At 43.7% G+C, this 12,221-nt stretch overlaps 1 protein-coding gene across 3 annotated transcripts in view; it reads left to right on the forward strand.

Annotated features, from left to right (window-relative positions):
- The window catches only part of SCARA3 (scavenger receptor class A member 3), a 271,642-nt gene that overhangs the window by 170,608 nt on the left and 88,813 nt on the right, over nucleotides 1–12,221 (forward strand). For all 3 annotated transcript variants that reach the window (XM_069605622.1, XM_069605623.1, XM_069605624.1), the window contains exon 3: nucleotides 4,993–5,112. In XM_069605622.1, coding sequence (XP_069461723.1) covers nucleotides 4,993–5,112 — 120 coding nt within the window. The remainder of the gene's footprint in view (nucleotides 1–4,992; nucleotides 5,113–12,221) is intronic.

Consider the following 12,221-nt stretch of genomic DNA (forward strand, 5'->3'; position numbering starts at 1 on the left):
TAGCCTCCTGTAACATGAGGTGTGGCTTTGCCAGTCTGTGTAATAGTACCTACGTGTCTCATTTGCTGCCTGATGTAGCCCCCTGTAACATGAGGTGTGACTTTGCCAGTCTGTGCAATCGTACCTACTTATCTCATATGCTGCCTGATGTAGCCCCCTGTAACATGAGGTGTGGCTTTGCCAGTCTGTGCAATCGTACCTACTTATCTCATATGCTGCCTTATGTAGCCTCCTGTAACATGAGGTGTGGCTTTGCCAGTCTGTGTAATAGTACCTACGTGTCTCATTTGCTGCCTGATGTAGCCCCCTGTAACATGAGGTGTGACTTTGCCAGTCTGTGCAATCGTACCTACTTATCTCATATGATGCCTGATGTAGCCCCCTGTAACATGAGGTGTGACTTTGCCAGTCTGTGCAATCGTACCTACTTATCTCATATGCTGCCTGATGGAGCACTTTGTAACATGAGACGTGGCTTTGCCAGTCTGTGTAATAGTACCTACTTGTCTCATATGCTGCCTTATGTAGCCTCCTGTAACATGAGGTGTGGCTTTGCCAGTCTGTGCACACACACCATTTTTATGTCTGTAACCATTTGCTGATTCTCGCACTTCACTAATGTTCCATGAACTTTTCTGTAACTAGCGCCTAGATCCCTCAGGGCTTTGTGCGCTGAAATAAATGCAAACATAAATAAATAAATACATGGCCCGAACCTCATGCTTATCTCTGCAAGGTTGTGAATCGTTGGTTAGTTGCAACACAGCTAAAATACATTAATCACCCTTTGATGAAAGGGACTATCTATCAAGGTTGTATACACATATTGGGCCTCATTAGGACCCTGGCGGAGTGGGTTTCCGCCAGCGCTAATCGCGGCGGACCCGTCCGCCGTACTACGAGTTCCCTTAGCGCCATGGAGGTTTTCTCCGCCTGGTTTTACCGGGCGGAGAAAACCATGGCGCTAAGGGACCTCGTTGTTAATTACGCCGCCGTACTTTACGGCGGCGTAATTAACTCCTTCCCCACTCCCATTATACCCTATGGGGCAAGAATGGGAATGGGGAAGGGTAAAATGGGGATTGGGGATTTACCGCTCCGCCAAGGTCGGCATGGGGTGGTAAATCCGCCAACCCCCATGGCGCTATCGGCGGCTTTCCGCCATGCTCCGCGGTGCATTTAGCACCGCGGATTCCGCCAGGGTCGTAATGAGGGCCATTGACTTTATTATTTTCACAACAGATAGATCTAGCACACTACGAAATACAACCCACCCTGTAAAGGAATGCAGAGGACAGACAGTTTCAAAGAAGGAAAAGGGATGCTCTCTGGATACTGACAGGAGGGTAGGCGGTATAGTAAATAATCACAATAGTTCAAGGATACTTGGTTTCAGCACAAAGGGAGAAATGGGTCATAAAATGTCACTAGGGGCCTTCGGAGCAGGACCAGGGGGACAGAACCATAATGTAGCTTGTGCTTGTAGATGTTCTTGTTGCTCGGCAGGGTTGAGTCGGTTTCAAGGCACTTTGCAGCTTCTCCAACAGAGTTCAAGATGGGAGACAGCTGCGGGTATCAGGCGGCAACTGATTTGGAGAGCGAGGCTGGATGGATGGCTGCAGGATGGTGTACACAGCGACTCAGGGTCAGGAATCATTGTCTCAGTGCTCGAGGCTCTCGACTGGGTCAAAAATGTCCTTTAAGGCAGATGTTGGTAGATGCTTGCACCTCTCTCTCCTAGCTTCTTCACTGGGCTCATGTCATCATTTAAGGCGGACGGCCCAAAGCTGCCTTGTCCTTGTTTTGTTCAGAGACTCTCTGGCACTTCCCACCTAGGAAACTTGCTGTAGAGCCTAGCAGGGTACCATGTGTCCTGGCTGGGTACCGGTTCTGGAGCTGCTGGAGGGTCCTCTGGATTTGGTATCTCCCTCTGTTCTCTGGGAGATGTTTAGGGGAGGGATCTTGCTTCCCTAATGGAGGTCCTGGCCTCAGCCAGGGTCCAATGATGAGTTCCTACTTCTGTTTCTGGTGAAGCCTTCAGATGATCTGCCAAAAGAATGTCTCAGCCCTCTTATAAAGCCAAATGGACCACAGCAATTGGTGTAGGCTGACTCTACCTTAATGAACCAATCCTGGGTCCCCACCAACAATCTCCTGTATGCATGAGGTCATAACCAGAGTGCTTTGCAAAAGAAAAGGTAAAGGGGTGAAAACATGTAATACTAAGTCCCACCCAGCTTCCTAACTGTTGTGTATCATAGGGTCTCAGTGGTTAATGGAGCTCTCTGTAGTACCTGATTAAAGTGACAGGTCTCCCTTGAAGCTGTGGCGAGACTGGATTTTCTGGCTCTACCAAAACACATGCTTGTACATTCTGAATGGAGTCCCCCTGCGGTAATGTCTAATGCAATACACGCAGTCCCAGACATGACATTTGAGTGTCATCGATACTAAGGGCAGGAGCAAGCTTCAAGTTGACACAGTGCATATCAAATGGTGTTGGGGTTTCTTGTCTCCTTGGTTAGCATCTGCAGCCATGCCTCATGTGGGCCTGTTTGAATTAAACGCTGATTAGCATGCGAATGCTGCCAGCTTCTACAGTGCTCACCAAAAGGAAAGGGTGGATCCATCGAGCCTTTGTTAGTTTGTTAGGCTGGCCATCACAGGGGGAATGTTTGGCCCTGGGGGAATGTTTGGCCCTCCCCCTTCTGAGATGACATGATGCATTCTTGACAGGGGGGACTAAGCTTGTAGGCTGTGTCCACCCTGAGTAAACAGGTCTATACGTATGTCATGTGGTAAGCATAGGCAAACCTGTGCGGATTAGCCCCACACGTTTTCCAGAGATTGGTCTACCATCATTCAGTTTCATATAAAATTTCTCAAAAGCCCAGTAGAGCGCACACCCACCATGCTGATGGTCGAATTCTTCACACCACCTTCTCCTTGTATAGTGTATTCCCCATAATTATCTGTCCCCTTCTGCATATCACTTCAGGATGTATGCCTTTACCTATTACCCGAATCTATAACATTAGAGAAAGAGTTCCACGGACCAAATATATATATACACAGAGTGACAATCTAGTGCAATAGATTGTTACTGGTTACTTGTAGAACCAGTGCTGACAATTGCCCTCCCTCTGTTAGATCCCCACTCTCTTGTTTCTATGCTCCCTAAAGTTGTGCTTCACCCCCTATGATTGCAAAGCACTCCATTGCTTCCTGAAACTAGATCCGCCTTCAATAAATACCCTGATAATATGATAATAATAATGCTAATAATAATACAAAGAATGATGCAGAATTATGTAGTCTCAGAGCTAATATTCTCACAGTTGTATTAAAATCTACGGAACTAATGCAACACGTATGTTACAGCGTGTTGATAATTCAATGAGAAGGGCGTACACTGTGTCTTTATTATCCAATGTACTCCCCTGGTGCACGTACTATGTGTTTCGCCTGTAAGGCTTTCTCAGGGCCATACAATTCATCAGATCTGTTAACTGCAAATTGCTATATATGTTATGAAAGTACTATTGGTCTCATGTTATCCTGATTCATTAGAATTATATAGTTCATTGATTCTTCAAAGTCCTCCTCTCATTGTTGTTCCTAAGGCGTGTTGTATCGTATTGTTGCTTTTGGTTATCTAGTCTTAGATGGTGTTATTTCATCCGTTCACATAGTTGCTTAATTTCTTTTCAATATAACTGAAAGTGGGCCCTCTTCCTGTGCTCCCCTTTCCACCCTAACTTGTAACCTACTGGTGTGTTCCCTATATCCAGCGCGCCATTGCTACCCAGCTAGGTATGCGCCTTATAAATCCTATACATACAGGCAATGTAATGGCGTGCATTGAGTTACAGTATCAGGCCTACATATACATGGAAGACCATGTATATGGGGAAAGGTACACATTAAACATGGCGTCTACCATAGCATGCTTTACATTGATACACAAATACACTCATGCAAACATCATACAAAGTGGGAAAAACTGTAGGGGATGATCCCAATTCCAGTGGGGGTGGGTGTGGCGGGCAGCCTGAGCACAGGCATAATCCCTATTTCTTTGCTTACTTGTTATGGTTGGTCTGTCAGCACTTACCGCCCTATTTATGAACTCAATTAGATTGTAATTTATCAATGCGCCATGGTTTTCTCCTTACTAGGAAATTGAATGCACAGGCAAGTTGGATGCTTTGAAGTAAAGGATAATGCTTTAAAGTCTCAGGGCCTCATTACACGGATGGCAGTAAGGGTTTACTGGTACCGGTTTTTTACCGGTAAATCCTTACCGCCTTACTACGAGGTCCCTTTGCGGGTTGGGGAATTTAACGCCTGCTTTTTGCAGGCGTTAAAAACCAACCCGCAAAGGGACCAGTGGAGCTGATTACCGTGGAGCTGAGTACCGGTAAATCCTTACCGCCTTACTACGAGGTCCCTTTGCGGGTTGGGGAATTTAACGCCTGCTTTTTGCAGGCGTTAAAAACCAACCCGCAAAGGGACCAGTGGAGCTGATTACGGTACCGCAAATTGCGGTACCGTAATTAGCACCTTCCCCATTGCAATAGAGCCCTATGGGGCAAAAATGGGACTGCGGAAGGGCAATGGTGGAAGGGGGAATTACCGCCCCGCCAACCTTGGAATAGAGCGGTAATTCCCCTTTCCACCAAGGCAGTGCCAGTATTTTACCGGCATGAACCATGGCGCTAATAGCGCCATGGTTCACCGCCATCCATGTAATGAGGCCCTCAGTCACTTAATCGCGAGGCATTATGCATTCGGTCCAGAGCGAGGGGTAAGCCCGCTCCTGACCTCTGCATTTGGGTTATCAAATATGAAGTAAGAATGTATGAAGTTCTGGAAGCTCTAGTACTGACATTTGAACAACCTTCACGCAGCAAACTTGGCAGAGTGTCCACTTTCTGTCAGTGCACTGTTGGGACAGTAACAAACCATCTCTTTCCTTTCTTCTCAATTCAGGGCGGCCGAGGACCAGCTGCAGCAGATGCCAGCGGAACCTCTCCCTGCAGACAGCCGTCAAGGTTCTCTACGCTATCTTTGTGCTCATCGTCATAGTTGTTGCGGTGCTCGCGTCCTTAAGTAAGTACCTTGCCCTCAGGGCAAGTTAGTCTTTTGCTTGTATCTCTATTAATGTCATTCTCAACCTTCCTAAATTCCCAGGGTAGAACTGGCCTTCCAAGAGGCTGGTTTTTTTAGTTTGCTTGTTGGCAATCTGATTTTTTCTATTGCTTATAAAAATAGTAAACTAATGGAGAAGGAGTTAAGCTAATGTTGGGAGAATTTGCTTTATAGCTAATAAATATGATTGCAAAATTGTGAATGATTTGATGGTCATTTTACATTATTTTCTAATTGTGAAAGGAACACTACATTGCAGTAACTTTGTCTAGTGAAATGTTTCCATGCCACCTTACACCGCTCCCACCTTAAAGTTCAGGGATCCACCCTTTTACCCTTTCTTCGTCTGCTCCCCCGATGCATCTAATCCAGCAGTTGAGTGTCAGAATATACAATTCAAATAATAAAATGTATTTATCTCTCAAAAGGCCCTCACAGAAAGCCATATAAATAGTAAACATATTGTGAGCAGTGAGGAGTGAGTAGTGTCTCAATGCCCATCTTCTACTTTATGAGGTGATCATAGAAAAACAAAAGAGGTGATGGTTGGAAGTTTTAGAATTAATCTTAATCTCTGGCATTGCTCTGGGCAAGCCTCCAGAGCCTCGTTCTTCAGTCTGGCAATCTATTACAAAAGGGGAAAGACCACATGCAAATCAGGTTCTGTGCCACCCCCAAACGGGGCAGTCCTGCCCAATCGGCTTGGTTGCATCCCTTCTGCACAAGACCACAAGCATCACCAGACACGTTTCAGCCTTGTTGGGCCTTATCAGGTAGGAGTAGCTTGGATCTCTAAACCCAGCAAGCACGGGACCCACATCTGGGCATACCCGTCCCACTCTGGGTTGTGAGGTGCCCGTTTCCATCTAAATGGGCATTACTGAATGGGGCTGATTCTAGCTCATTATTGACTCAAGCGCTCTATTTGGTTACGTCACCAAGCTGTAATCAGTAGAGAGATATCTTTAATCTTTCATGTGTAATCATGAGGTGGACCCTAATTAGTTCAAAAGGATTTTATTGGTGTTGTATATCAAAACCGCCATAGGGCGGTTCCTCAAGGCAACTGGTGTAAACCCAATTAGTTTACCTAGGACGCAGGTGACAATTATTTTTTTGATTCTAGATTCTCAGGCCAAATAACGTAGAAATTGGAGTACATGGAACTTATAGTTTTCAAATGTTTCTGGCTATGAGGTGGAGGAACCTTAGGTTGGATTTGAATACTGTATCAAAAATGTGAAATGTGCTGACAAGGTGGCTAAGTTGTTTCTTTCTGCTTTTGGAGTCTTAAGCCAGCTATACTAAGTGCCTCCAAAAGTCCGGCGACCATAAGAGTTAATTCTAGATTTTGACACGGTACTTCAGTCAAACCTAATTTGAAAGAAACAGTATAGCAACCTGGGAGCAATTTGTACATTTTGTAAGATGGCCGCCATGGAATAGGAAGCATGGGCCTGGAGCAAGTCCCATCACACATTTTTCAGGATGGCAGGAGAAAGCAGCATATAAGAGGCAGTGCGTTGTGTCTGCGAATGTCACTGCGGCTGTTAAGTTTGGGTCAGGGGCTCAAGAAAAGCAGGACCAGGGGCAGTGGGGGATATGTGGGAAAGGGGTACAGAAAGGGGCAGAGAAAGTGAGTGACCAGATACAGCCCAACATTCTGGAAGGTGATTGGCTGGTACCCACACACAGGTAGTTAAGTCTATTAGTACCTGGCAGGGGTGTGGTTTCGGCCTCCCAGCCAATGAGGAGGGTCAGAACGGGGGCTTACTACATGGTAAAGCCCTCGCTGCAAGCCTCTTCAGAGCTGGAGGCCGCCATCTTCCCCTGCCGGGTATACAGGTAAGTGGTCCCCTGCGCCCACACGTTCCCATTCCCCACCCACAGCCTCCTTATCCACACATTTAGACCACCATTCCCACCCCATAGCACTAACCTTGCACTGCTTTCCCTCCACGTGCTGAGAACAATAGTCTTCCCGGCGCATCCCGGACAAGCGACGAGCCGCCATGGAAATGGAGCATGGAACCTGTAGTGCCCTTCTCCCCGATCCATGGCGGCCATATTATCTTATAGTGTTTTCTGAAGTTGAGAAACAGTTAACACGTTTCTCAACTTACAAATAACCCACTATTAGTACCCCGGTAGAATGTGCCTGGATAATAATAGCAATATTACCCATGCAGCCGGGGGGCATTACTGGGGCAGGTAATGCCCCTGACTATCATTTTAACTGGCCCAGGGCATTACGTGGCTCAGTAATGCCCCCCTCTCAGGTTATACTGCTTAATTATTCACTGCATTTCAAACATTCTGACTTCAGCAGCAGCTTAGCAGCCTACATTGCATACCCTATTTCATGTGACTACAAAGTGTTAATAGCCTTATTGATTTCAGGTGGGGTCATTATACCTTAGGATGGCATTATTGAGTGGTACTGATGGCTCTCTTGGTGTGTAAGGCATAAATGGTGCTGGAATCCAGGACTTGGGAACAGAGTTGAGCAGATGCCCACCCTGGAATAGTTTAATCTTGAAAGAGGAGCTATCTGGGATCCTAAAATAATGTTTCTGGACCTGCTCTCTAAAGCAGTTGAGCCCACTTGGAAGTGTTCCGAATGAATAACAACAATCCCCTCCAGTAATAAGAAGGTGCAAGTACAAAAAGAAGCACCACTTGTTAGTTTGGGCTATTAGGGACTCCTATGAGGCAAAACTATTGCACTAGAATACAGATGGGGATAAATGGCGTATGAGGAGGGGCACACAGCCTACAGGTGTTGGTTGCTTATGTGCCCACCCATTGACTTCCCATGGCCATGCTCATCCTTATGGCCATTCTGACCCAGTTCCTACCCCTCCCCGCACAAAACACCACCTCGTGGGAACTCTTTGAGGTCGCTACTAGCCTTACCATCAAACTTTGCACTCAAACTGCCTGCCAGTGTTTTTCAAATCAGTCGTATGAGAGTGTATGACTTAATTGGAGCTGTACACCCGCTAATGGTGTCACAACAATGTCTTACCAAGTCTCCCTTCAGCCACTCGATTTATAAGCACTCCGTGTGTCCTTCACTGAAGTCAAAGCCCACAGTTTTGGCTTGTGTATAAGTATTAGGCATTTGCCAAACACTGGAATAAGATGCCCGGGTACTCGCACCATTTTGACCGTCTACCATCAATCGCCAGTTAATACTGCTACGGCTGTATCTGGCAAGTGCCTTTCCCATGCCTACACAAGAGCCCAAACTGTTTGCATTGCCAATATTTGCTTTTCATTTGGCATTGAGGCGGACTAGCTATTAAGATTGCACGCAGTCTCCATTGCATACTAATGAAGGACCTCCTGCAGGTGCCACCTCCAGACCTAGTGATTGGCTTCTTGCTGATCCATCGCAGGCTTCCTGTCTACGATGTTGCTGTCCACGGCGCACGTGCTGAGCCCTTTACCTCCCCAGAACCAGAATCAGCCCGCTATTTCAACTTTGGCTGCCCTCCAGCATGTTTTTGAGACTTGCATCAGATTAATGACAATCTTGCCTTATTTGCTCGAGAAGAATACTTGGAAATGGTATGCAGACATTGCGCAGAAGGGCTGGTTTATTTAAGGTAGAGGCGAGCCGGCTGCATTGAATTGCCTGCGCCAGCATTTTTGACTGGATCGTAAAGAGGAAAAAATGTAACATGATGCATCGTTTGGAATGCTGGCACTTGGGAAGCCAGGATTTCCGATTTGTGGCTGAGCCAAAGCTCCCCGATTGGAAGGGACGGGGCGGGACGTATATGCAAAGATATCCTTTGCAAGCCTTTTAACAACAGCCCATTTACAAAGGTGTAGAATGGGTGATGGCATAGGCCATGCTGACAGCATGTGTTTTAATACAAGTAAATATTAGTCCCCGAACAACCACCACCCTTCCTCAAAATACAGTCCCCTTTCCCTCATGTGTCCAGCTCTTGTCTCTGCTAGCTTAATCTCTGAAGTGGGAGGCATGTTCTCCTTCATGTATTGACATCATTTCACAGAACATGTGTCACAATGTGTGTGTATAGATATTATAACGAGCCGTTTTAGCCAAGCCACACAACTCAGTAACCATCATCTGGAGTGATGCATTCCTGTACACAAATCAGCACAAATGAAAGCCTTTAGCTCCTGGAAGATTTTCTGCGTCTATAAAGCAGTGTTATTTATGAACAGCATTTTTCAACCCATGACAGGCAGCTCACAAGGATGCAGATAACTGCACGCATGTCTCACCCAGAACATGCATAGATTAAAGTTTGACAAGCTTGTAGTTGGAGCATTGGATCATGTTCAGAAACGTTATGATGGGTTTTTATGGTTGCCAGACATTTGGTCGAAAAAATTTGGTCGACTGAACAAATGGTCGAACCAATTTGGTCGAAAGCCAAATGGTCGAATTTTTTATTTTTTTATTTTTTTATTTACACCCCTTTTTTTGGGGGGGGTCCCCCTCCAACCCCCCTTTTTTTCTAAAAAACCCTTTTTTTTCCCTAAACGGAAACCAAAAAAATACATATATAAATTTTAAAAAAAATTCGACCATTTGGTTTTCGACCAATTTACAGTCGAGCACTTGTCTGGACAGCATTTTTATAAAGGCTTGGAAAAAACCTTGCCACTTGAAATGTGAAAGTATTATAAGCCATTTGACCATAGTCATACACACCACGAAACGCCACCCTGTAATCATCACGGGAAGTTCACCTTCAGTACAGAGATGCATGAGCAATGCATTGTGGGTATGTAAATTAGCTCAAATGCTGCCTTTAACTCCAGGAAATGGCCTTTGCCTATAGGGTAGTGCTGTTTTATACATAACGTTTCTCAACACAAGCGGTGTGTGTGTGCTTATTAGATATCAAAACGTTTTCAATCATGACATAAGGTTAATCTCACAAAAAGTTAGCGTATGAAGAGTGATAATGACATAGTTAAGGTACACACACTCATTGCATACCAATGCAAGTTCAACCATAAAACTCAGAAGTATTAACACTCACTCCATGCCTCTACAAATTCAACTTTAACACTCACTTTAACTAAGGAATTCATGTAACCTGCCTAACACTTGAAATGGGAGTTAAGGTTGGATTTGTAGTGGTACAGAACAAGTGTTTATAATTCAGTGAATTTTTCAATATATCATTTCAGTGTGGTTTTCTTGCCGGGAATGTGGCATATAGTCTATGAGTGTATGTTGTATAAGTTTAGGTAGTAAGTGTTTGCCGTATGTATGCATTAGCGTATGTGCTGATGGGGCATAACGCATACGGTTTACATTTCAAAAATTTACATAATTTAAAACTTGTCTATAGATTTGATAATTAACATCGAAGTTAGTCTTGACTTTGATGTCAGTTTTTTATATGTATTGAAGTGTAGATGTAAGTAATGTTCATTTGTTGCACATACATGCCGAGCTTGTATAGAATATGTCCATTCATTTAGAAAGTCTTCCAGCCCATAAGTGACTGGGTGGCATACTTGTGTGTCTTAAGATTGCTTATAAGTGTTTTGCATTTCATACATGTATACAATTTAGATTTCCATATGTTTCACATACATATTAAAAATTTGTGTTGTAGAAGTGTGTCATAAGAGAGTGTATCACAAATGCATGTGTCATACGTGAGTGTGTAATAAGTGAGTGTGTTGTAAGTGTGTGTGGTAAGAGCATGTGTCGTAGGAGTGTGTGTCCTAAGTGCGTTTAGTAAGTATGTGCGTGTCATAAGAGTTTGTGGAGTAAAAGTGGGTGGTGCAAGAGCATGCAGAGTAAGGGCATGTCTTGTAGACGCCCCTCATACGAGTGAATTTCGTAAGTGTTAGTATCAAAGGTGTGCAAATGATGAATGTTTGTGTTTTGTGTGTGTGTCGTAAGTAAGGGTGTCATATGTGTGAGTGTCCCATGTGCATGTGTTGTAAGAATGTGTGGTGTAAGGTCTATGAGTGTTTGGTGTGTAGGTGTGTAGCATCTGAATATATGGCATATAAGTAACGTATGAGTGTTTGACATAAAGCCTTTATCTGCACATGTCCTATATGCCTCCTCTAATTATGAAAACTCACATTGAAGTCAGGTTCACCTTTCATGTGAGTTTTTATACACATAAAATGCGTATAACAGTTGTACAGTTCATACATGCAAACAATTTACATCTCCTTGAAACTGACATCAAAGTCATTCCTGAGTTTCATGTGAGTTTCCATACATAGATTACTGTACATGCACAAAATGTATATCTCCCACATGTACATTTACAGTTCATACATAAAATGTGTGTTCATTCTACTTTTGCATTATATGCATCATATACGTATAAAATCTCACATTAAAGTGAGGTGAAACTTTACTATGAGTTTTCAATAACTCTAAGAGTCGGATAGGAGATTTACATTTCATATATGTAAGCAATTTGCATCTTTTATAAGTCCTAACTTCAAGGTGAGTTTTCAAATGTATAGGAGCATACATGTATGAAACTACATCTTCTACACTTCTGTAATTGTTTCATATATAGATATATTTTAAAATTGGAAATATCTTGAAATGTGCCAGCTCAATTTTCACATTTGGTTTGCATGCACCATCCCATGACGAGATCTGGGTTCATGCTAACATTCTTGAAAATCGAAGTGGTCAATTTTGAGATATTTGGGCCAATTTCTGTTTGTCCCTTTGAGACAATCTGTTGTTAAAAGTTGTTCAAAACGCAATCAAAACAACATTTAAAAAAAATTTCAAGCCATCTTTGAATAGTTCTGAAATTTTCCATGTAGAGGAATCTTTCACCAATTTTTACTGTGGAATTTCTTCAGATATTTTGATTGGAGGGTTCAAAGGTTATTAAGAAAAGTTATTTTCTGAAACTCCATAGACAATTCATCTTACACTTAATTATATCACTTGGTAGCACAATGGCATTGTCAATTATTTATGTATCATATACATTTATTAGTGTAAAAGGATGAGGTTTTAAAAGCAGTTAAGGCACTACCTATGAAAGGTGAAGTGTAGAAAGTTTGAGGGTTAGGGTGCAGGA

The sequence above is a fragment of the Ambystoma mexicanum genome, chromosome 4p, assembly GCF_040938575.1.
Source record: "Ambystoma mexicanum isolate Mex_15411 chromosome 4p, UKY_AmexF1_1, whole genome shotgun sequence".
NCBI lineage: Eukaryota > Metazoa > Chordata > Amphibia > Caudata > Ambystomatidae > Ambystoma > Ambystoma mexicanum.